General features: G+C 32.4%; 1 protein-coding gene across 1 annotated transcript; it reads left to right on the top strand.

The window, feature by feature from the left end:
- The first annotated feature begins 4193 nt into the window (after nt 1-4193).
- LOC122500085 (odorant receptor 9a-like) lies at nt 4194-18955 on the top strand. The gene is made up of 17 exons (XM_043608810.1): nt 4194-4245; nt 4387-4602; nt 4764-4883; nt 5194-5311; nt 5452-5716; nt 5794-5931; nt 6141-6231; nt 7090-7226; nt 7326-7458; nt 7628-7669; nt 9780-9899; nt 12632-12768; nt 17251-17370; nt 17626-17716; nt 18249-18385; nt 18514-18646; nt 18808-18955. Exons 2-17 carry the CDS (start codon nt 4453-4455, stop codon nt 18856-18858), a joined length of 1983 nt encoding a protein of 660 aa, XP_043464745.1. The 5' UTR covers nt 4194-4245; nt 4387-4452; the 3' UTR covers nt 18859-18955.
- Nucleotides 18956-27638: the final 8683 nt, after the last annotated feature.

Raw genomic sequence — 27638 nt, forward strand, 5'->3', positions numbered from 1 at the left:
ACTCTTCACTACGATCCTAAGAGGGCTACAATAATCGCTATCAGACTCCTCAATTATCATCGCATCTTTCATTTCTCGTAACGTGATTCTAGTTCGCTCGCGGAATGTCATGGGAACTGGGTATGATTTTCTAATAAATTTTTTATGTGGTTTGATTTTTAATTGATACGGCGGTGTATCAGCGACCCCAATTTTAGACGTAAACAAATTCTCAAATTCCGATAGTCGCTTAATAACAAATTCGCGTTCCCGATGCTTAATATCTTTTATTTCCGCCGCAATCCTTTCCACTTCACTAAAAAACAAAGAATTATCCTGATTCTTAACATCCATAGAGTTAATTCTCTTTAATTCATTAATAACATGTGTATCGTCATTATTATTAACTTCGTCTTCAAATATTATTTCACAAAAACCGGAATTATTTTCAATGTCATTTTCAACTAAATAATATTCGTTCATATTTTTGTAATTTTCATTTCGAGCTTGACACGTCATGAATTCTAAATCATCGGTATGAGAGAAATCAGCTGTTATTTCCTTTGCGACCTTCACATCAAAACATGATTTCTCCCCCCTTACGTCATTCTCAAATTCTACATTACTTTTAAAATCATCAAATTCGCGAAAATTAATCATCTTACAATCATTATTCATATCACTCCCCCCTTCTTCGCGAATGTTAGTATTATTTTTTACGTTTAAACCTTGTACAATTTGAATCACCTCCCCTCCTTCTTGAATAACACCTTTATTATTTGTCAAACTCCCAAATGATACCAGCAAAGAACGAACAATATTTCCGTCAATAATCATAAGTCCCCTTTCATAATCTATTATCACTTTATTCTTTAAAAGCCAGTCATTACCTAAAATAACGGAAGTAGATAAATTGGGAACAATTAAAAAAAATGACTCACATTCGAAATCTCCAATCGTCAATTTGCACATTATTTGCTTCTTAATGGGAGTTGATTTCTTCCCAATGGCTGTAAAAAGAACAACACTCGAAACAGGCAGTTCAAGCACTTGATAATATTTTTTTAAATAATTATAAAACTCCTCTGACACCGCCGTAATCTGACTTCCCGTATCAATTAATGATGAAGCCGGCACTGACTGCATTGCAACAATAATACGCGGGCAAGATGGACTGCACGTAGATTCGTCACATCGTTTTTCTAAATTATTCGCGACATCATCGATAACTTGATTAAATTCATCATATAAATGCCGACTTGAAAATATTGTTGAATGGCTCGCGCCTTTCGAAATTGCTAACTGATTCATAGAGTTAAAGTCTTTGATGTTTTTCACAGATGAGGAAAAGGGCGGAGGGGGCCGACTGGTATCGGGTAGGGGAACACGTGGTTCAGAAGACCGGGAGTGACCATTAATATTTGGATTTTCGGCGTGAAAACTATTTGCCTGTATATACGAATTCGTTACAAGCGAAGGCCTTGATGATTGCGACTGTTGTTGATTTCGCTTATCATTATTTTTATTTTCATTATACGCGTTGGAAACCGAATTTCGAGACTTGACATTATAATGACTTGTTTTCTCTTGAAAAGCGAAATCCAATTGAGCAAGACACTGTGATATTTTATCATAATCTTTAAAATCGATGGTAGAAACAATTTCCCGCACTCTCATAGGTAATTGCTGAATAATCATAAAATGTAATTCGTAGGGCTCATATTGCGGAGTAAAAAATTGAGCTTCTTTAATTTGACGCATAAAATAAGTTTGCAAATTATCAGATGAGTTATCAAATCGACGCGCCAACCATTCCGCCCGTAATTTAACACGGATCGGAATCGAAAAGAACTCCGCCAGAAATTTTGTTTTAAAATCCGCATAATTAATTAAAGTACTCCGCTGCGATTCGAACCAGGCGCGTGCCCGGCCATCGAAGCACCCATCTATCAAACTTAACCGATTCCCTTGCAAATTCTTTAACACAAAATATTTTTCTAATTTTTCAATAAAATGATTCGGATTTTCCGGCTCACAAAATCTCGGAATCTTGGTCTCAACATTTAATCCCCTTAATCCGTCAATAAGAGTTCGCACCAGCTGACTGCCCACATCACTTGAACTTTCATGGATACGATTTTGCAATTGCGTTAATTGAATATTTTGAGCAGAATTTATTGTACGCAATCGATCAATTTCAGCTCGCAATTCGTCAATAACAATGTCATTATTATTTCCTAAATTTCCAACATTATTTACAAATTCACCCGGAGGTTGCGACATTGTTCGTTTGTTTTCGCGATTATTTTTACGACGTTCGAAAGTTAAACCCTCCAATAAAATTCCCGGACGAGATCGAGTTTCTCTCCCCAGAATACGTTTCATAAAAAAAATACAATATTTCACAAAATTTATACAAAACAAAATTAATAAATCTCAATCATTCAAAATTTTGGGCACTCATTCATGTCCCTGTTCGGGCGCCATTTATGTAATAAATACACTTTTAAAAGAGAAAATAATTGAATTTCAAATAAAATAAATCAAATAGAAAATGTAAACATCAAGAAAATTTTAACAATTGATAAAAGGAATGAACTCAATAAAGAAGAAATATCACAAATAAATGCACAATAAAATAATATATTAAAATTCAGAAAATCGATCGTTTTGACTCGAGTCAATCAAATAATTTACAATTATAACTTATGCCCGCGTTATTAATATACATACATTCAAAAAGACATTCATTCACACAACAAGTCAAGTATTTTATACAAATTTAGGACATACATATAAATTATAAATTAAATCACACAGAAAATATATAGTCAAATGAAATTCAGTGCATGAAAATACTTTCATAAAACAATAAAGAGAGATTCAACAAAATACTCATCGATTTCGACAATGATTGGGAAGATCATCAATGGCGTGGGTCGGGAGAAACAGCGTTGTTGATTTCTGTCGCGAAGTTGAGGTCTCTTTGTTATCCTCCTTTACTTTTGATAAGGATTGGCACGATAATTCAGGCTCGTCTCCAATCTTCCTTTTATTTCTCGCAGATACAGCAAATCACCCGTCTAGTTCTCCTTTATAAATCCACACCCTCGCCATGAAATTTATTCCGCCCATAAATTGCAAATAAACGCCACACTACGTGAAATTACAATAAAAAAATTGAACAAAATTTGAGGTAAACAAAAAAAAACCAATGAACAAAATAAAATTAAAGAAAACTATAAGAAATACGAATCTTGTTTTTACCTCGAGGTCTCAGGCATTGGACTTCGCGTATGGCGCGGAACCTTCCCTTGAGTTCAATAAGCAAATGAGACAGAGAACTAGAGGGACGATCGCTTCATATCGCGGAAATATTCCCCCCAACTCCACCGATTCTCCGAACCCAAAACGATTTTCCCCGAAGCGCGAACCCAAAGACAAAATTCGTACATTCATGGCATCATTTTCGGTTGCCCATCAACAGGAGAGAACTTCCTCGTAATAAAATACATTTCTAAAAATATAAATTTTCTTACAGTCTTGTTGCCGAATCCAGTCAAAAACAATTAATTGTTTTTCCATTAGGACCAGGGAAATGTTTTAATATTAAATTGATGTACCCTCTTTTTTGTAACTCTTGTACAACAACCTTCTATAGGAGATCCTACATACTAAGAGGCAAATAAATTAATTGTAAATATTTTTAATTGGAAAATGTACATAAACTTTTTTCTTTAGACAGAATTTTTTAATGGATCTTTGTTGTGGCTGCTACAGAACCTTTGTAAAATATTTCAAGGATAAGTTAAATTCTTATATGTATCTTATTTCAATTTTCTTAAATGTATGTTAGTTGATCAAACTACGATAGATAAAGAAATCTTTTGCGAACTAATGGTTTGAAACTATAGAGTCTCTTGCTGTATTGCAAATAAAGTCTTTAGTGTCGAAGTAAGATAATGGATAGAGCGAATAAATGAATACGTAATGCTAAAATGACACGCTTAATACGTTTATTTCACCAACTAACTTAAAATTCATTGTAGCTGATTTAATAATTTAGTACTTCTTGGCAGTCTATTAAATGTTTTCAACTAATCAATAATCTTATTTTCCAAGGATGATTTCTTCTTACAGTTTCTCTACAGCAGATGCACGATGAACGTATAGACAGAGGGATCGTTATTTTTCTTAACAAATAATACCTGAACATAATTCACAATAATACAGTTGAATATCCTAAGGAATTTTTTGTCAATCAATGTAGGTAATGGTCACTTAGTTCAATCAACGTTATTAATTAAATTTCTTTTCATCTGCTTATATTTTTGTCAATCAGGAGTTTGACAATCAGAATAGATGTAAAACATTTATATCACATACTTTACATTCACAATTTTTTAGTGATAATTAAAGAGTTAATTTCTAATCTGTTTTGGGATCCAAAATTAAAACGAATGTTTATAAAAGATGGGCAAGCTGAATAGATTTGATAATTATATAAACACTTACAAATTCTGTTCTTCCATTATTGGACTGTGGCCCTATCAGTTATCGAAAGAAAAAGTAATATTACGTTTAGTTTGTTATGTAACATTAACAACATTTATAATTCCAGCCGTAAGTATTGTGACGTATGAATTTCAAATAAATAATTTATCTTCGCCGAGATTTAATTATTTCGGTATATTTCTTATTGAGCAAGAGGCTCTAGGTCCCACCTAATGAGGACCCTAATGAAGCCTGTTCGATAAAACTATAAACTTAACATTGTTATCTAGATAATAGCTGCATATGATGCAAGAAATGAGTCTATTATATTAGTGGAATGCATTCCAGCATTATTTACAGGATTTGCTAGCTACGTTTGTGGTTTATCTCTTATGATGAACATGTCGAAGGTATGTCTGCCACTTTATTTTTTTTTATAATACCTTCCTTGTTTTAATGGATATTTCCCGATATTCTATAGACGTCCTAGGTCTATCATCAAATTAGGATATTTCTAAAATGCAGATCTCGATCATTTTGGGACATCTTATCAATATCCTAATTTATACTGACTAATGGTTATCCCTTAGATGTCAATAAAATACATTGAATATCCGGATTACTGTATGGATTTGGAATATTTAGTATCTTTTACTTTTTCCAACTTACCACTTTATTAATATTGTAACTGATTTTATGAAAATTTTTTTTTTTGTTAAGATGAAATTACTAACCGATTGTATGAAGAATGATTGGCAATCAAATCACAGTGAAGTCGAGTTCGACATTATAGGGAGATGTACCCAAAGAGGAAAATATTTAGCATTATCGTTTGCAAGTAGTTTAATTAAATATTTTGAATTATTAGTGTGTATAAAGAAAATAAATAAAGATTACATTCTTTACGGAATTAGGTCATTATAAATAAGTTATTATATGCACTCTGCTTATAAACTCTAAACGTAAAATAATTTCTAGTATACGTGTACGTAACTGTAGCAGTTTACGTAATGATTCCATTGATGCCACAGTTTCTCGACATTATTTTACCGCTTAATGGTTCAAGATCAAAATTTTACATTTTTCATGCCAACTACATTTTTATTGAAAATGATAAATACTATTATTATATATATGTACATTCAATTCTCGGAACATTCTTTTCCATAACAAATATACTGTCTGCAGACATTAGTTTTCTTTGCACTGTTCAACATGCTTGTGGAATGTTTCAACTTTTAGGGTGGGTCAAAGAAATTATTTAAACGAATTTTTTGTTCATTATACTTTGCAAAACTGTTGTGAACTCTATTCTTTCAGATATAGATTAAAAAACATTTTAGATAAAAGTTACAATGCTAATGAGCTTGAAGTTACTAAAGATGATGAAGTTACTAAAGATGATGAAGTTAACAAAAAATTGATTGGATGCATTCAACTATACAACAGTATACTTCAGTTAGTATATATATAAAAGTTCATTAGTATCTACAAGCATTAAAAATAACAATAAAAGTAGAAAAAAGTAATGCGTTTAAATAACTTTTCAACCTTCTTAATTGTTAGTTTATTGCAAATTGCATTCTTCAGTATTTACGAAGCTAACTTTTCCTATTTGAATTCTTTATTTATAAAACATTTACAAACTAATAATTTCTGAAATATAGATTTACAGAAAATATTCAATACTGTTTTTCTAATATGTTTTTATTTGTCATTGGTCTGAATATGTTAATGATAAGTTTGCAAGGACTACAAGTGAGTTGAACCATTATTTTTACTTAGGTTTTTATGTATGTGGGTATTTGTTATCTTCCAGTTGCTTCTAGATTACAATTTTTGGAATTGTACACTTCAGTGCATCTACCCTCTGGGCACGGAAACGTCTTTGCTCTAGAAACGTTTCTAAGACGTTTTTAGAACGTTTCATGTCCACTAGATAACGGCTTAAGAATGTCCAATGTTCTAAAAACGTTTTTAGAACATAAAACGTTTTTAAGACGTTAAGTGGAGGACATAAAACGTTTTAGGAACGTTTCTAGAACAAAGATGTTTCCGTGCCCAGAGGGTATGCGTCCCCTTAGAAAAGGGGCTAATTTGTGACAAATTGTCAAATATTCATGTTCATTTACCAGTTAGTCCAGTGGACAGTAGAACCCTAATCCGAATTATGTTTTCAATTGTCACAATTAATAAAAATATTACAGAAAAACAAATTGATAAGTTAAGTTAATTCCTTAACTATGAGGGAAGGCATGAATGCACTTGATTGTACACTCGTGCTCATTAATGCCTTCTCTCAGGGAAGGCACTAATTTGACGCGTTTTGCCCACTTTCTATATTTTTTATAGTTCGTGCCAATAATTCCATAGGAATTTTACTTTTCCATTGGCTGATTTTTTATACAATATAGATGGTAGGCAAAGTTCGTGAAATTAGTGCCTTCCCTGAGGGAAGGCATTAATGAGCACGAGTGTACAGGATCCAAATTGGAAGCTCCCTTCACATATAATATTTGAAAAAAAAACATTTTCATCCAGTATACAGATTGGTGTAGGTCGCTTCCTATTCGGATCTCAGACTATTACGTAAATTAAAAATTTATTTTCTTATAGATCGTGCTGAATCTAAATAACATTCCACTTCTTTTGAGACTCAGTGCCTTTTTTGCAGGACAAATTATTCATTTATACTTTAATACAATTCCTGGTCAAACATTAATAGATGAAAGCTCTAAAGTTAGTGAGTATTGGTAAGATTTGAACATTGTTTATATTTTTGTGCATTCGAACAAAATAACTGATATAGTTCATATTTAACATGAAGTGCTCTTTGTAATTACAATTTTTAGTTACAAATGTAATTGGACAAACATGAAAACTAATTCTCAAAAACTTCTATTATTCATGCTATTAAGAGCCTCCCGCGCATGTAAAATTTCTGCTGGCAAACTTTATATAATTTCAATGGAAAACTTTAGTGCAGTAAGTAATGCAGCATTTATGGTGTATTTACAGAAAAAGAAAAAAATTCATCAGCTTAATACAAAAGTCCCTTTTGAATTATGAAAACAGTAGATGTAATCAACAATTTTTTTTTATGACAGCAAGAATCTTTTAGAATAATTTAAAGCAAATGACATTTTTTCTCCAGGTTATCAAGACGTCATTTTCATATTTAAGTGTTTTGACTTCAGCACGATAAAAATAATATAATAATAAAAATTATTTTTTAAATTATAATAAATAAAAATGATAAAATTGTACTAGAAGAAAAGGTCTATTGCACATTAGTGAGTACAATAAAAATTTAAATTAATCATAACATAAAGAAATTAAATTTATTAATTCACATGTACCTTCTTCAATATAAGGAATGTTTTCTAATTTGCAGCAACAAGAGATTTTATTTTATCATCTAAATTTTGAATTTAATTATTTGATGACTTTAATTGTTCCAAATTGAAAAAATCATCATTTCTTGCAATCAATTTTTTTTACTTTTTAAATCCTCGTTATTAACATATTGTTAATTCTGACATATTGATCATAAATCATTAATAACAAAATTATAAAAACAAACAACAATTAATAAAGAATTGTAATAATAAATTAATAATAATAAATGATAACTGAATTGTAATAACTATAAATAATTAACAAATAACATAACAAATTATAATTGTAAATAATTAAATTGTAAAAGCAAATTATTATTAAAAATATAATAAAATGACTCAGAGGAAATGAAACACGTGCGATCTAATAGCTGAGTCAACGCAAGTGTTCTTACAATACTTTTCCGAAAATACATGGCTTAAGGTAAATTTTCGAGAATAATTTTTAGTATAAAAAGGGCCAGACCATCAACAGCTAGTCATTTTTTTGACTGCAGTCAAAAAAATGTAGTCGTCAGTATTATAAGAATTGAGAAGTGGTGCTCCGTACAAGTCCTAGTCTAAAATTTTCATCTGTAACAAATGGTTCTTTACGTGACAGTCTGACATTTTTGTGTTGTCTACAAACCAGTGAAAAGCACAAATACTTTTTATCCTAATTTTTATTATCATTAATTAAAATTAAATCAGAAAACACTAGGGAATATAATAATTGGGTTAGTTCGAAGAATGTCCCAAAAATATCTAAAATTTTAGAGACGCTTCAGGAGACGCGTTATCAGACATTCTAAGTAAATACTTCAATTCGGTCACATCCAATGCATCTGTAGACAGAGATCATTTATAACCCCCATATGGGGTTATAAATGATATAAAATATAAATATTATATATATATATATATATATATGTATATATATATATATATTTATAAATGATATCATTTATGTCAATAATTTGAAACTTTTCAAGAAACTGAAATGGAGTTTAGAGAAAAGTACATTTTGTTCTCTTAATATTCATGTGTAGATCTTTGAACAAAAAATTAATGTTCCTAAAATTTTCAGGAATTTTGCAAACTAATGGTTTAAAACTAAAGAGTTTCTTGCTGCACTGCAAATAAAGTTTTTAGTTTCGAAGTGATAGTAAGATAATAAATCGAGTGAAGAAATGAATACGTAATGCTAAAATGACACACTTAATGCATTTATTTCACCAACTGACTTAAAATTCATTGTAACTGATTTAATACTTTAGTACTTCTTGGCAGTCTATTAAATGTTTTCAACTAATCAATAATCTTATTTTCCAAGGATGATTTCTTCTTACAGTTTCTCTACAGCAGATGCACGATGAACGTATAGGCAGAAGGAACTTTATTTTTGTAACAAATACAATAAATTTAGATTCCAGTGAAATTAAGAAAATTAACAAGTAATCGCAGAATTGTATTTAAGCAAAAGTGTGATCATCAATTGCTTTATCACATAATGTTTTAATTCTAAATACAATATGAGCAAGCTGAATAGAATTGATAACTATATAAACACTTACAAATTCTTTTCTTCCATTGTTGGACTGGAGAAATTTTAAGAAAAATTCAGAAAGTTGCGACAGATGGTGTGACAATTTACATCGTCACAGTATTAAATTGTTCAAAAATTAATTTTCTAAAAGACTTAATTCGCCTTTGGGTACATCCTTGGTTAAGAATCATCTTCGCAGAGATTTAATTATTTCAGTATATTTTTTTATTAAACTCAGAGTAATTCCTGGGTTAAGAATCATCTTCGCAGGGATTTTATTATTTCGGTATATTTCTTATTGGACAAGAGGCTCTAGGTCCCACCTAATGAGAACCCTAATGAATCCTGCTTGATAAAATTACAAACTTAATTTTGTTTTCTAGGCAATAGCTGCATATGAAGTAAGAAATGAGTCTACTATGTTGGTGGAATGCATCCCTCCATTATTTACAGGAATTCTTAGCTACGTTTGTGGTTTATCTCTTATGATGAACATGTCGAAGGTATGTCTGCTACTTTATTTTTTTATAATACGTTCCTTGTTAGAACGGATGTTTCACGATATCCTATAGACGTCCTAGGTCTATCATCAAATTTGGATGTTTCTAAAATGAAGCTCTCGATCATTTTGGGACATCTTAGCAATATTCTAATTTATACTGACTAATGGTTGTCCCTTAGATGTCAATAGGATACATTGAATATACGGATTTCTGCAGGGGTTTAGAATATTTAGTATCTTTTACTTTTTTAACTTAGTTTATCAATACAATAATTGATTTTATGTAATTTTTTTTGTTAAGATTAAATTACTAACTGATTGCATGAAAAATGATTGGCAATTAAATCTCAGTAAATTCGAGTTCGACATTATAGGGAGATCTGCCCAAAGAGGAAAACATTTAGCATTATCGTTTGCAAGTAGTTTAATTAAATATTTTGAATTATTAGTGTGTATAAAGTAAAGAAATGTATGAAATCCTTTACCGAGTTAGGCCATTATATACGTCTATGACTTTCATCTCAAATACTCCTTTTGAGAAAGGGATTAAAGAAAAGGATTTGGTTGTTTTACATTTTTAAAGTAGTTTTATTAACCACTAACTTTATCTCTCACTTATTTTTTATTGCATTGATACAGACAAAACTGTAGTCTTTGAGAAAGTTGTTAAATAAAACACTAATGGCCTAATTCTGTAACCTTCATAGAAAATTAACAATATAATATAATTCTTAGTATACTGCTATATAACTGCAGCTATTTCTTTAATGATTCCACTGATACCACAACTTCTTGACATTATTTTCCCGCTTAATGGTTCAAGATCAAAATTTTACATTTTTCAAGCCGACTACATTTTTATTGAAAATGATAATCACTATTATTTTATATACGCACATTCAATTCTCGCTACATTCTTTACCGTAACAAGTATATTGTCTGCAGACATTAGTTTTCTTTGTACAGTTCAACATGCTTGTGGAATGTTTCAACTTTTGGGGTAAGCTAATTATTAATTACTGTATGGTAACAATTATTCTGGTGATTTAAACCATAAAACTTTATCTGAACCCAGTTGTGTTGATATATTTTTATTTGAAGAATTCATCAAGTTTTGAAATGTTGTAATCAAAGAAGTATTAATTCATTAATTGCATCAGCTTTTCAGCTGACTCTCCGAAAATATTTAGAGTAGTACGTCTCGATAATTCCGGAGATAAAATTAATTATATTATTCTAACCAGTTTTTTGTTTATTATAATTTTCACGTAATTAGTTTGCAAAATGGTTGAAAGCTCTTATTATTTCAGATATAGATTAAAAAACATTGTAGACACAAGTTGCAATGCTAATCAGCTTGAAGTTACTAAAGATGATGAAGTTAACAAAAAATTAATTGGATGCATTCAACTATACAACAATATACTTCAGTTAGTATATTGTAAAGTTATGATTTTTATTTGCTACGGAATCCGCTTGCCTGATGGAGTCTGGGTACCTATCGTAGTTTCCTTAACTGATAATTAGTGAATCTTAGGTTGATCATCATGTAATTGTGATTTCTGCTGAGGTTTAGTCAATAACTGTAGTATAACATTAGAAATTCATTTAAACAAATATTACTAATTCCTATAATTATCAGTTCTAACGGGGTTTAATCGATTTCTTGCAATAAATCTGAGATACATTTAATGGATAGAACGTACATTTTCCTGTACAACATTTAACTCACAGAGGAGCTCCTCTACCTGAGGCTAATGCCCATAGGTGAGATCGTACCTGTTAGATCTGAAGAGCACCTCGAGCCAAGTCGGTAGACGATCTGACGATATGGGACCGTGTCGCGATGTATATAGGCTCGAGGAGAGTGAGTGGTGGGGGGAGCGGAGGCAAGTTGGCGCAAGTTTCGTGCGCGGTCGCTACTCTCTCCTACCTTTCACGCTTAACCCTCTGCGGGTGCTAACTTATCCTCACTCTATCGCCAAAGAACGTAACTCCCATAGTCCCCACCAGACGTCCAAAATGACGATTTTTGACAATAACGGTCGTCAGCATCAGCAGAGAGTGAACGCGACTACGATGGCTGTGTGTATGACATATTCTATTGCTCTATTTATTAATACATAGCCCATCGTTTAATTTTTAAAAGATAATTTTATTAAAACTAGTCAGTATTTATTAGATGATAATAAGAAACTAATACTTTCTAAAATATAGATTTACAGATAATGTTGAACTCTGTTTTTCTAATATGTTTCTACTTGTCATTGGTATTAATATGTTAATGATAAGTTTTCAAGGGCTACAAGTGAGTTAAACCTATATTTTTATTTAGACATTTATGTATGCATATAAATTACAATTTTTGGAATTGTACACTTTTGTACATATATAATGCCTTCCCTTAGAAAAGACGCTAATTTGTGACAAATTGTCAATTGTCCACGTTCATTTACCAGTTAGTCCAGTGGACAGTAGAACTCTATTCAAAATATGTCTTTTAATTGTTACAATTAATAGAAATATCATAGAAGAGAAAATTAATGTGTTAAAATAATTCCTTTACTGAGGGAAGGTATCAATGCACTTGATTGTACAGGATCCAAATTGGAAGCTCCCTTCACATATAATATTTGAAAAAAAAACATTTTCATCCAGTAAACAGATGGGTGTAGGTCGCTTCCTATTCGGATCTCAGACTATTACGTAAATTAAAAATTTATTTTCTTATAGATTGTGCTGAATCTAAATAACATTCCACTTCTTTTGAGACTCAGTGCCTTTTTTGCAGGACAAATTATTCATTTATACTTTAATACAATTCCTGGTCAAACATTAATAGATGAAAGCTCTAAAGTTAGTGAGTATTGGTAAGATTTGAACATTGTTTATATTTTTGTGCATTCGAACAAAATAACTAATATAGTTCATATTTAACATGAAGTGCTCTTTGTAATTAAAATTTTTAGTTACAAATATAATTGGACAAACATGAAAACTAATTCTTAAAAACTTCTATTATTCATGCTATTAAGAGCCTCCCGCGATTGTAAAGTTTCTGCTGACAAACTTTATATAATTTCAATGGAAAACTTCAGTGCAGTAAGTAAATCAGTATTTATGGGAAAAGAAAAAAAACAGCTGTTAGTAAAAAAACTCCCTTTTGAATTATAAAAACAGTAAATACAATCCATCATTTTTTTATAACAGCAAAAATCTTTTAGAATAATTTAAAGCAAATGATATTTTTTCTACAGGTTATCAAGACGTCGTTTACATACTTAAGTGTTTTGACTTCAGCGCAATAAAAATAATATAATAATAAAAAATTATTTTTCAACTTGTAATAAATAAAAATTGTAAATTATACTAGAAGAAAATGTCTGTTGCACATTAGGGAGTCTAATAAAAATTTTAATGGATCATTACATAATGAAATTAAATTTTTTAATCCACATGTACCTCCTTCTTATAATTCTACAAAAATTAAAATGCAAAATTTACGTAAAAAGATTTTAAACTTTGCAATAAAAGTAGAAAAAATTAATAACATTTCATCGGTCGCCTTTGGAAAAAGTAAGAATATTTACATTTTATTAGAGAGTTGAGAAATTTAATATAATTTTTAAATAATAACTGAAATAAAATTTACTCACAGAAAAGCACAGTTAGTAGTTATTACCTGATTGTAAAGAGTGAAAAGAGTTAGTAACAAAAAAATATTTTCTGCTTGAATTTTTCCAGGTCGAGATTCAATTATAAAAATTTCTTTATTTGAATAAGAATTAAATTAAAAAAATTTTATCAATCATTACCTTATTAATACTTAATTATTAGTATTACTTGATAAACATTCTATTAAATATTTTTAAATTGTTTAAAAATTGTATTTTCAGTTGGAAAAGATTGAGTAAACCCACTCATCAACGTCCTTGTTTCTAGTATTGCCAGAGTAATTCATCTTTTTTGCAGTACGTTTATTCTAAAAAGAAAGAGAAATTCAAAAGACTTTCTACTGATATAGAATTTGGAAAGTTTTATTTATATCTATTTTTTAAATATTCACTTGTCAAATTCATTTCTTTTCATAAAATGTGTTTATGAAAACGTATGTGTAAAATAAGAATATTGCAATAAAATAAAGTTAAAATTTCAATGTTATGTTTCTCCTTGCCTTAAAATAAGATATTTACACTGAAATCTTTAGAAGACAAAATAGTTCCAGTCTCTATTGCAAATATTATTCGAAGTATTAGTAAGATAATAGACGCATAGAGGGTGGATGAATAAATTAAGCTCAAATGACACGTTTAATGCATATATGTCACCCACTGACTTAAAATTCATTGTAAATGAATTTAATATTCTATAGTTCTTGGCAGTCCATTAAATGTATCAAATAATCAATAATCGGATTTTCCAAAGAGAAATATCTTCTTACATTTTATATTCGGTAGATGTACGATGACTATATAGAAATAAAGATCGTTACTTTGTAATGTGACAATAATTTTGAAATTATGACAATGTTAACAAAAAGCAAGTGATTGTCTCTACATCAATAGAAATTTTTTAAATGTACTTTATTCTCTATTATAGTATAATTAAAGAAATTTAAATCTCCCAATTATTAATTGAATATGAGTAAGCCTAGTAATATTGATGCCTATTTGAAAGTTAACAAATTTTTTTTATTCCTTGTCGGACAATGGCCCTATCAATCACCTAGAGAAAGAATATTTTTTCGTACAGTTTGTCATGGAATATGCACACTAATTTTAATTCCAGCAGTAAGTATAAAAGTTTTTTCAACAAATTTAAATCATTAACATAATCAGTACAAAAAAGTGGATTACCACAAACAATAAGAAACCTTTGTAAAGAAGGATTAACTCCGAGAAGCCAGGTAACAATAAGGTTTAAATTAACAACATTAATTAATTGTGATAACGAGTTGAAATTTATAATAATTATGCAACGACATGTGGATTAAATTGAAAAAGAGAGATTTACCTTTAATATTTTTATCGACTTACGTGTCTTGAACTTGGAGTCACTGGAACAAATATTAGTTTATTCTTCGGTCAATTTACGGCACAATATTGGGTTTAGACTTACTCATCAAGACAACTTTTCTCTATTTTGACAGGAGTCAAAGTCAAGGCAACTAAAAATAAACTCGTAACATAATTCAATAGTTTAATTAAACAAAGTGGCTCTTCAGCACTTTCAGACGTGCCAAATACAATTTTTTTCAGCCCTTTGGCTCTTCAATTCAGATTTTTTTGTTCGGGTCAGGCCTTCCGGTCAATGACTCAGGTAATATTTTTTTTCTCCCTTCATCGCATGGAAGACTATAGATAAAAGTATGAAACTTAAAGCGTTACTCAGACCCTATGAAGGGTTACCACAAACAATTCGAACCCTTGAACAATAGCCTTGGTAAATGATGATTAACTCCGAGAACCCAGGTAATATCAAAAAAAATAAAGACACGAACTAATAAGATTATAATAGAGACGCTAATCTCTGTTATAATCTCTGTATAATGTTAGTTCGTGGCTAACATTATACATAAATTGTTCATAAACTAATAAAATTATGATAGAAAGGCTATGCTTTTTAAATAGATGTGAAAACCAGAAGGACAGCATATAAGCAGTTACCTGTATCAACACCGTTTTACAACCTGATTTCTAAATCTAAAAACTCTAAATGAGCTCCTATTATTGTTAAGTTAATAAACATTTAATTATTTTTAGATGATTGCTTCGTATGATATCAGACATGAATCTACTGAATTTGTAGAAAGCATTCCTCCATTATTTACAGTTATAGCTAGTTATTGTTATGCAATATCTGTTAGCTCAAATATGTCAAAGGTATGTACATATTATTAATTTACCTAACAAATAAATTAATGTAATTAATTTTTATTCCTGGTCCAGAATATATTCTAACTGACATTACTAACCATCATCCCTCTGGGCACGGAGACGTCTTTTTTTCTACAAACGTTCCTTAAATGTTTTTAGAACGTTTTATGTCATCCACATAATGTCTTAAAAACGTTTTATTATTGGACGTTCATAAGCCGTTATGGTAGTGGACATGAAACGTTCTAAAAACGTTTTAGGAACGTTTCTAGAACAAAGACGTTCCCCTGTCCAGAGGGAGTCTGCAAAGTAAGCAATTTTGCCATTCGTAATCCCGTCCCAGATGAAATTTAATAATAATAACACAAAACTTATTCAGGGTGAAGACATATACATATAAATATTTCTGTCTAGATGAAATTCTTAACCGATAGTATGAGAAGTGACTGGGAGTTGAACTTGAGCAACGCTGAGATTGAAATAATAAGTAGATCGGCACAAAAAGGAAGATACCTATCAACAATGTTTGCAAGTAGTTTAATTAACTTTCTTATCTAATTACTGTAAATATAGGCTTCCGTTTCCGGTACCGTTGAGTTGTGCACGCATTTGTAAAGGGTTAAGAGTTTTTGGCAAAATTTTGAGTAATTTAATGAAGAGTGCTTGAAGTGAGAGAGAGGTGAGAAACAGTGGAAAATATTGAGTGATAAGGTAGATTTCTGGAATGGCTGAGTCTGACTCAAGTAGTGCTTTTTTCTCACTCTCTCGAACACTCAGAGAGTGTGAGAAAAAATCGTTAATATTTAAAAGACGAATGGGGAAGAATGGAAAGATTATGACGTGTGAAGACTGCATGGATTTGATGGAGCAATGAGGATGTAATATTTAATTTAATTTTCAGTTTACTGTTACGTAAGTTCAACAATTTACGTACTGATTCCATTGCTGCCAACAATCCTTGATATTATTTCACCACTCGATGAGTCAAGAACAAAAATTTATGTCTTTCGTGTCAACTATCTTTTTATTAGAAATGAGAATTATTATTATTTTGTATATCTTCATGCAATTCTTGCTACGTACATAACATTAGCAAATATAATAGCAATAGATATTATCTTTCTCTGTTCTGTGCAACATGCTTGTGGAATGTTTCAAATTTTGGGGTAAGCTCTCATTTTTGTTTACACATCGATATCTTTCAAATTCCTGAATAGAAATAAATTTCTAAAACGTACTCCAATTATTGTTGTACAGTCGTGCTCAGGAATGCCATCCGCCAAGGATGGGACTTCACAAAGTTTGCCTACCTTCTATATTGTCTGAAAAAATCAGCTAATGGGAAAAGCATAAAGAATATAGAAAGTGGGCAAAACGCGTCACAATAGTAACGATAGCATTTACAATCTAACGCGAGAAATAAAATTAATTTCTATTTTATGCATAGAGTAATATAATAGTGAATTTATTTTTCAGGCATAGACTAAAATATCTTGTAGAAAGAAACAATAATGTTAATCATTGTGATATTGACAAGGACAATGAGATCAATAGGAAATTAGTCAGATGTATTCAAATGTACAATAATATACTTAAGTTAGTTTGTATTTTTATTTTGCAGATTAAGAGCAAAATTGTGAAAATTAATTAGTATTTGTTAAGGAAGCTCTGCATTTATGGCTCGTGAATGCAGGTTGTCATCGTAACGTACAAGAGTGAAAAAGATAGGAAATTATTTTATTTCTCTAACTCTTGTACGCTACTATGACAATCTGCATGTATGAGCCATGAATGCAGAGCTGTAACTGTACCGTTAAACAAAAATTCAAAGCTGATGCACTTTTATTGCAGATTTACAGAAAATATTGAGCATACATTTTCTAATATGTTTTTATTAATCATTGGTATCAACATGCTGATGATTAGTTTCCAAGGTGTACAGGTTAGTACACCAAGGTTTACGATACCTCCTATTGATCCTATAAATATTCCTAAATATCCCACTGATGACAGTGGAGCATCAAGGCAAACTCAGGGTGGCTATCCACAGGAGGAGGCTGATTCAGGACCCTACTCTTGTTTCAAGGATGTATGTCTCCTAAAAAAGCTGTTTTTGTAGAATTCCTGGACTGTAGGGAATGGTTAAATAACCATATACCTAAACTTAGCCAAATTGTTGGGGACCTCATCCTTAAAGTGGTGGATCTGTCGCAGCTGATTAAGAAGGGTTAGGGTACCTGGTCTACGGGTGAACTAATCAATGATCCTTAGAAACCTCAGTAAAGAATATGTGCTAAAGACGAAAAGTATCTAATGGAAGCAACCTTCCAAACGTGAAAACAATTATTGACCCATTTATTTTTGGACCTTACAAAAGTCTTTCCTATCCTCTTCAACATCTGACCTGACCATGAAAAAAGCAATACCGAAATTCAACATTAGGACAATGATAATATAAAAATTAATTTTTACAGATTATACTGAACCTGAACAACTCACAAATTCTCATGAGATTTGGATCCTTTTTTATAGGACAAATAATTCATTTATACTTCAATACAATTCCTGGACAAATGTTGATTGATGAAAGCTCTAAAGTTAGTCAGTATTGGTAAGATAAAAATTGCAGTATTAGAGTGCTAAAAATAAAAAATATATTCTATCCATCATTAAATCTATACTAAGTACAATAAGTACTAATGCTTCTCCTATTAAAGAAATAATAACTTATGCTTTCAGTTATCAATGCAATTGGTCTGACATGACAATCAGATCTCAAAGACTTCTATTATTTATGCTATTAAGAGCCTCTCGCGAATGTAAAGTATCAGCTGGGAAAATTTACATAATTTCAATGGAAAACTTTAGTTCAGTAAGCATTATAAGTTATAACTTTCTACTAAGTAATATAATATTTTTGCTTAATGAATATTGATGTCAAAACCGAAATTTGTATTGTAGAATTTAATTTTTCTATAATCTGAGTTAATATTAGGGTTTCCAGACTTAAGTTAAATTCATTTTCTGTTTCAGGTTATCAAAACATCCTTTTCTTACTTAAGTGTTTTATCTTCAGCGCAATAACAAAAAAAATTATTCTCCCATTTGTAATACCTTAAAATTTGTTTTTTTATACGTAAATTAGTATCAAGTTTAATAAATTATGTACCTTATTAAAAGACGTAACATTTATCCCTTTGCGTCACAGTATGTCGCTCAGCGACCCACCTTTTCCTTCTCAGTTTTCAGTATTTCTATGGCATATTTATTAATAAATTTAAGGTTTTTTTTCTGGGCATGTTCCTCATACCTAAACAAGTCTAAGAAAACTGTTGATTCACAATTTGTTAATAATAAAAATATTATAAACAAATAAATAACAAAAAATAATGCTTCTTTTTCAGAAAAAATTCATTTTTTTTCTTTACAAATTAGATCCTAAACTATATTTACAATTACTTTTTTGAAATTTTTTTTTATAATTTTTAATAATAAATAACAATTTTTTGTAATATTTTATAAAATAAAAGTATTTCAGATGAAATTTCAAACCTATTTTCATAAAACTCGTTACTCGGGGGTTTTTGGTGTCGCTGAATACGAATCTAGCATCAGATTTTTAAAATTCAAAATGGCGGATCCAATATGGCGGACGCGAAAATTAAAAATAATCTGAATTTGCTTTAATCTGGTTACTCAGGGGTTTTTGGGGTCGCTGAATACGAATCTGGCATCAGATTTTCAAAATTCAAAATGGCGGATCCAATATGGTGGACGCGAAAATAATAAATAAACTGAATTTGCTTGAAACTAGTTACTCAGGGGTTTTTGGGGTCGCTGAATACGAATCTGGCATCAAATTTTCAAAATTCAAAATGGCGGATCTAATATGGCGGACGCGAAAATTAAAAATAATCTGAATTTGCTTTAAACTGGTTACTCAGGGGTTTTTGGGGTCGCTGAATACGAATCTGGCATGAGTATTAATAAATTTATTAATAAACTTAGAAGATTCAAAACGTTCGGATAAAATTAAAGAGTAAAATCAAAAGTGAATGAATCCTGACAGTCCACAGTCAGGTAACTCGTTTAACGTAAAATCCTCTTCATAGTATTTCTGTCTATAAAAAAAAAAGAATTAATTTTTTGATACAGAATATAATGTACCATTTTTGACAATCCGATTGAAAAAACTGTAGATATTAGTAAAGAATTGCTAACCGATAAGTAACTGAAAATGTCAAACTTAATGCAAGATGTGATGTAAAAAAACACAAACAATAATACTGCTTCTACTCAACAAAATACCTTCTGTCAACGTAAAAGCTATATTAACCTGTTGAGAGAATCGTTAGTAATAGTTTCTCGAATGTCGTTTGTTGGAATGAAGTTGATACTTACCTTTGAAGGGAATCGTTCTTGTTAGTCTGTCGTTTGTCATTTGTTTGTTTGAAGTCGGTACTTACCTGTGGAGATAATCGTTCTTGTAAGTCTGTTGATTGTGATTTGTCCGATTGTAGCCGATACTCACCTGTGGAGGAAATCGTTTGTGTTAAATGTGTCGATTTTTATTTGTTTGATTAAAGTCGGTACTTACCTGTGGAGAGAATCGCTCGTGTAAGTCTGTCGTTTGTCATTTGCTTGTTTGAAGTCGGTACTTACTTGTGGAGATAATCGTTCGTGTAAGTCTGTTGATTGTAATTTGTCCGATTGTAGCCTATACTCACCTGTGGAGGAAATCGTTTGTGTTAATTGTGTCGATTTTTATTTGTTTGATTAAAGTCGGTACTTACCTGTGGAGAGAATCGCTCGTGTAAGTCTGTCGTTTGTCATTTGCTTGTTTGAAGTCGGTACTTACTTGTGGAGATAATCGTTCGTGTAAGTCTGTTGATTGTAATTTGTCCGATTGTAGCCTATACTCACCTGTGGAGGAAATCGTTTGTGTTAATTGTGTCGATTTTTATTTGTTTGATTAAAGTCGGTACTTACCTGTGGAGAGAATCGTTCGTATAAGTCTGTCGCTTGTCATTTGTTTGTTTGAAGTCAGTACTTACCTGTGAAGAGAATCGTTCGTGTAAGTCTGTCGTTTGTCATTTGTTTGGTTGTCCGCCATATTGGATTCGCCATTTTGAATTTTGAAAATCTGATGCCAGATTCGTATTCAGCGACCCCAAAAACCCCCGAGTAACGAGTTCCAAGCAAATTCTGTTCATTTTTTATTTTCGCGTCCGCCATATTGGATCCGCCATTTTGAATTTTGAAAATCTGATGCCAGGTTCGTATTCAGCGACCCCAAAAACCCCCGAAGTAACCAGTTTTAATAGATTTCAATGAAATGAAAAATGTATGACTCAAAGGGTTATTTTAAATACTCACGTTATAAAAGCCAAATTGAGATTTCGGCAAAAATTCAAGATTAGTGCTCAGGATGTCTCTTTCTCGTTATCGTAGTAAAATCGGTGTAACCAGGATGAAGCACTTTTTGATAATTCCGTAACAATATTTTTTTTCTCTCCTTTATTTATGCCTTCAAGAAATTGACAATTATTAATTTAATACTTACTGTTCCTTTAGGGGTCGTCCATATACCACGTGGACAGTTTTTCAAAAAATTTTGACCCCCCCTCCCCCCTTGTGGACACAAAAATACATGGGATCGTAGACATTTTCAAACTTTTTTAACCCCCCCACCCCCAAAATGTCCACGTGGTATATGGACGACCCCTTACAAGTTAATAATGTTGGGGACATTATACTATTTCAGACATTCCATTAAATACTTTCACTTAATACATTTTTTAACAATTTTTAAATCATATTTGAAATTTTGTTTCAACTTATAACATTTTATGTGAATTGATATAAAATACGATTGACAAAGAAATCTTTAGAAGACAAAATAATATTCCAGACTCTACTGGAAATATTTTTCGCTTTGTGGAAGAGTTAGTAAAATAACAGACATAGATGGTACATAAATAAATAAAGTTTAAATGGAACGTTTATTGCAAATATTTAACCCACTGACTTAAAATTCATTGTAACTTAATTTATTATTCAATTGTTCCTGGTAACCCATTACATGTCTAAAGTAATCAATAATCTGATTTTCCAAAGAGCAAGTTCTTCTTCATTCTACAACCAGCCGTTGAGCGATGAACAAAGTAGACAAAGCTTTTGTTATATTTTAGTATTACATTTAAATTATGTCAATGTTAACCAGAAATAAGTAGTTACAATTAAAGTTGGAAGAAGTTATATATGAGGCTTTCTATTTCAAATCATTCAACCTACAATAGATGAACGCAAGAAGTGTAATTTTTAAATGAATATTATTGTATGAAAATGGAATTATTAATTTTTAATAATATATAAAAATAGAAATAAAGATAATACCATTATCAGAAAAGCGTTAATTCGAAAAACGATAGTGGATATATTCTTTTGCAAGAAAAAACAACAATTTCTTTAAAACCTGTAAATATAGTTATTAACATTATTCAATATATGTAGTTAAGAAAAAAAGTAATATTTCATTGTGCATTGTAATAGTGAAAATATTTTAAATAATTAAAATGTCTCATCTATAACTATTTTCAATATTTGTATATTCGATGACAAGCAACAAAAATAATTAATATTCTAAATTTAAACTTTTAGAACATGCAGACTAAGGAACTAGATGACTATTTAAATGTGAATAAATATTTTTTAACAGCTATTGGACAATGGACCTATCAAACAATTATGCAGTGAACACTTTTACGTATACTTTGTCATGGAATATGTTTATTAGTTGTAATACCAGCTGTGAGTATTTGAATTTTAGGAAATATTTATATTCTCTAGTTTGTTTAGAGAATGTTAAACCTTACAAATAGTGCAGAAGTATTTTCCAGAAAGAAATTTAGGGACGTTTGAACATAAATATCCTAACAATTAATTATTTTTTTGTAGTTGGAAGTGGAAAATCTGTAAATTTAGATACTTGGATAAAGAATCCCAGGTTATGTAGGGATGACCCCTCTTGTTCTGGTCGACCCACTAAAAACCACTTCCGTCTTAATTTGGGACACTTGATCCACCTGCGGTACTACCGTCGGGCCCTAAACTTCGCAAGTGGTGGTCCCTTTGTCCTGCTCCTTAACGTGACATTAATCCACTCATCCAATGCGGAAACAAGGACAGGAGTAAAACCTAAATCCTTTCCCTATTATTTTAATAATGAAAGATTCAATATGCCTTCAGGAGTCCACGTTTTGAACCATGACACCACGTTATCGACGTTGATTTCAAAGCCAACTGGGTTCGGCTTCTTCGTATACTTAAAGCACGCAGCTGACCTATCTACCGATTTACAATGTTTACCTATATGTCCATAGTGACCTGGTGACCATAACTCTTTTCCTCACTGGACAAGATAAAAAGACAACCCTCATGTGGCCGAGATGTACCAGCTTCTCTCCATCTTGCTGTGTGGTTACTACAATAGCGAGCTTATCACCTCGCTTATTAGGTCCCAGGACAGTTACCCTTCCGCTTCCTACTATCATTACCGAAACTCTATCCAGGGCCTCCTGGATATCTGAATTGTAAGACAATCCAGATCACGGATCTTCAAAGTAGTTGGCCGGTCCATAATCTGCACCTTACCCAGGTCACCAATCACCCTAGTGACCACGTTGGTGCAGGTCTCATCAGAAGAACCTCTAAGTTTGATAAAGAGGTCTCCCTTCTTGGTGGGAACAGCTTCCACACAAATCGTATGGCTTTTTTCTTGGTTCACTTCCTCATGGATCTTTCTCAGAACTGCTGCAAACGTCGAACCTTCATCCACATTAACAATCACTGATGACCTCTTCTGTGGCCTTCCTTCTTTTTGTGTTTGGTCCTTCGATTTTTTTCCAGGTTCTTCACTCTTCTTCTTCTTTGAATTTTTAGTCAACTCAGAACTGCTCCTCTTCGGCTTCTGATCTTCCAAGACGACATTTCTTAACACTACAGCGTTAAGGCGGTCGCGTCTAAGTCTTCGATCTTGTCTTGATTCCTCTGACCACACCAATTGTTGGTTGAACCACTCATCTACTTTTTTGCAGCTGCGTGCAAAGGGAATGCATCCTGGTATCTCTTCACAGAGTTTCCCCTCAAATTTGTTTATTGGTCCAATCGTTAATGCATAATAACTCTCTTGCAATATCATTTACTAGGTGATTTCAATGTTTTCGAACATTGGACTGGAACAGATACGCGCTAAATTCGTAAATATGTTTTGACGATTTTTCCACAAGAGTGGTCCTTTTAAACGTCAGTCTGATATTTTTGTGTTGTCTACAAACCAGTGAAAAGTACAAATATTCTTTATACCAAGTTTTTCTAAATCCTATGTTCGGAAGTCTTGTTCGAGTTTGTGAATTTATAATTAACACACGAAAAACTTACGGGGATCATAAGTCATAATTATCAACCTGCAACCACTTAGAAGCTAATTTGCCTGTGAAAAACCTATTGTATTTGGACGACGCAACCTAAGAAGGGCCACACGCTCTTCCACGGTAGAGACCACTAGACTCAGTTATTAGAAAGTTCGTGTATTATTTTTATCTTTTCTATATTTCGATCATTTTAAATACACACTTATTTTATATAGAATTATTTCTTGATCATTTACCAAACCTCGTCCCAATTTTGCTAATCACTAATTAAAATGAAATCGGGAAACACTAGAGAATATAATAATTGGATCTTTTTCGTCAATTTCTTGAACCCCTTCGTCAATTTTGTCCAATAATAAATTTATTGCCATTATTATTAACAATTATTAGTTTAATACTTACTATTCCTTAACATTTTAGAATGTTTGGGACATAAAATTATTATCATATTATTTCAGAGTTTTAAACGTAAAATTTTGTTTTAACTTTTAACATTCGATGTTAGTTAATAAAAGATACGATTGACAATGGACACCTTATAAGAGAAAATAGTTTCAGACTCTACAGCAAATATTTTTCGCTTTGTGGAAGAGTTAGTAAGATAATATACATAGAGGGTTGATGAATAAATAAAGTTCAAATGACATATTTAATGCAAATATTTTACCCATTGAGTTAAAATTCATTGTAACTTAATTTATTATTCAAATGTTCTTCGCAACCCATTACATGTCTCAAATAATCAATATTCTGATTTTCAAAAGAGCAATTTCTTTTTCATTTTACAACCAGCCGTTGAGCGATGATTGTGTAGAGATAGCTTTGTCATTTTTTAGTATTCAATACATTCGCAATTAGTAATAAAATACTTACTGTTACCATAAAAGTTAATAATTAGAGCTGTGCAAAATTCGAACCGAACCGAGTTAAGTTCGGTTTTGGGGCGCCGAAATGTCGAATGTCGAATATTCGACATCCGAACTGGGCTAGTTCGAATGTCGAATATTCGACATTCGAACTAAGCTAACTCGAATGTCGAATTTTCGACATTCGAAGTAGGCGAAAAAATTCGAACAGTTCGGTTCGAATTATTTTGCACAGCTCTATTAATAATGTAATAAAGTAATTATACTTACTTATATTATTTATTATGCATAATTTTTTAGTCGAAATGTAAATAATTAAATTGTTCTATATGACCATTTTCTATCTTTGTTAGATAACAAGACAAATATAGTAAATTTCCCTTTGCGGAAACTTCCTGCTATCTTGGAGAGACACATCGACCTCCATGTCCGAACATACATGTTCACGTGCCCTTGGATATCATAGACGTCGCATCAATGCTCCGGCAATGCTATAACGTCTATGTAACTAACAGAGGCGGTTTCAGGGTCCATCCTGGCCAAATGGTAGTACCCTGTTAAGGCCCGATTGTCTCTCGACACGGGACAAAGAAATAAAAAAAAAAGAATGACATGGACAAAATTTTAAATGAAATACTCCAAGTGGGTACCTCGAAAGAGGGTAATCCCACCACCGATTCTGATCGGGTGCAAGCCCCGATAGTCGGTGCAGAAAGATGCTCCAACGCTTAATTCTGAGTCGCTAGTTGGAGCAAAAGAGGCGTCCTCAAGTAGTCCTAGCCAGACGTATGCTGAGACCGTCTTGAAAGACGGAACGGACAATGAGGACGGCTTTAAGGTTGTTGGAAAGAGAAGGGAACGGGCTCCAAGAAAAAGCCCCCAGACGGGAAAAAAGAGCTCCCAAAACACCCTTCGAAGCTTAGAACGACGGAAGCGGTAAAGATCACGGCAAGAGACCCAAAATCTTATGAGGGTATCTTGCCCCTGATAAAATCGAAGGTTAAACCAGAAGACACTGGTACCGTGATTCAAAAAATCAGGAGAACCTTTAAACAGGTGGTTCTCCTAATAGTGAAAAAGGGTGGAGAGACCTTAAAATTTGCAGAGAGTCTGTCCGTGGCCCTGCATGGCGAGGCCGAGGTCATACCTCTAGTAAATAAGAGGTCTCTAGAAATCAAAGACCTGGATGAAGCCACTACAGAGAGTGAGGTGACTTCAGCATTGAAAGAAAAGTTGGGTAAATCCGACCTGACTATGGAGTGCAAATTATTGCCGCGTTACAGAGGAACTAAGGTTGCTCTAATCCGCTTGGCAGAAGCAGAAAGTGACATTCTGCTTAAACTTGGCCGAATCAAAATCGGCTGGAAAAAATGCTCAAATTCGCGAGCATGTTGAAGTAGCTAGGTGACAAAAGTGCCTAGGTTACGGACACAGAACCCTATCCTGCAAAGGCCCCGACAGAAGTAAAAACTGTCGGAGATGCGGCGGAGAGGGACACCTCGCGAAGAGCTGTAACGTTAAGCCGAAGTGCCTTACTTGCTCGGACATGGGAAAACCAGAAACGGATCATGATTCCGGAAAGAGAGCCTGCCCGGTTTACAGAGAAGAACTGCAAAAGATTAAAAGGGCGAATCCTTAAAATTTTTGCAGGTTAACCTGCATACAAGTAAGGATGCACAGTTGCTCCTAATGCAAACAGCAAGGGAAAATGAGGTCGATATCCTGTTCTGCACTGAGCAGTATCAAGGAAGCGACCTCGCCCCTTGGTATCAGGATAAGGCGAAGAGAGCCGCCATAAAGCTGTGCAACCCAGAATTGCGGGTTGACAAGTTTCTGAAGACGAGCAGTGGGTTCGTGTGGATAGAGGTAGCTAATATACGTATGTATAGCTGCTACTTCTCACCCAACGACCCACTGACAAACTTCGAAGCCAATATCAAAGACCTAGAAGCGAGCCTCACAGAATCCAGGCTGGATGTCATCATCACTGGCGATTTTAACGCAAAGTCGCCAGAGTGGGGTGAGACGAGACTCGACAAGAGAGGAATTTGTATTGGAGAAATGATCTCCAGAAACGACTTATTGGCTGTAAACCGAGGCAATACATGAACTTTTAAACGAGGTGCGATTGGATCAATTATAGATCTAACGATCGCATCGTCTAAACTATTTAGCGGCATAAGCGACTGGCGGGTCTTTGAGGAATATACCGCAAGTGACTAATAGTACATTGAGTTCTCAGTCTCGATGGGAGACACACGAGGAGGAAAAAGACAGGATGTTCCTAGTCGCAAAACCTCCTCGTGGAATATGAAGAGACTCGACAAGGAAAAGTTCAGCCGATCCCAAAGAGAAGCCCTTTTTTAATTGAGGACTTGGGCTGGGTGAAGAGGCCGAGCAGTCTGGATGGGGAGGTTCGAGCGGTGAGGAATATGATAGTCACCGCTTGCAATGCGTCTATGCCACGCAAAGGCGCCATTCCTGTAAGAAAATCCTTGCACTGGTGTTCAGAGGAGCTAGCCTCCTTGAGAAAGGAATGCCTCAAAGCAAGAAGGACTTATACCCG

Source organism: Leptopilina heterotoma, unplaced genomic scaffold (assembly GCF_015476425.1).
Source record: "Leptopilina heterotoma isolate Lh14 unplaced genomic scaffold, ASM1547642v1 Lhet_181, whole genome shotgun sequence".
Lineage (NCBI taxonomy): Eukaryota > Metazoa > Arthropoda > Insecta > Hymenoptera > Figitidae > Leptopilina > Leptopilina heterotoma.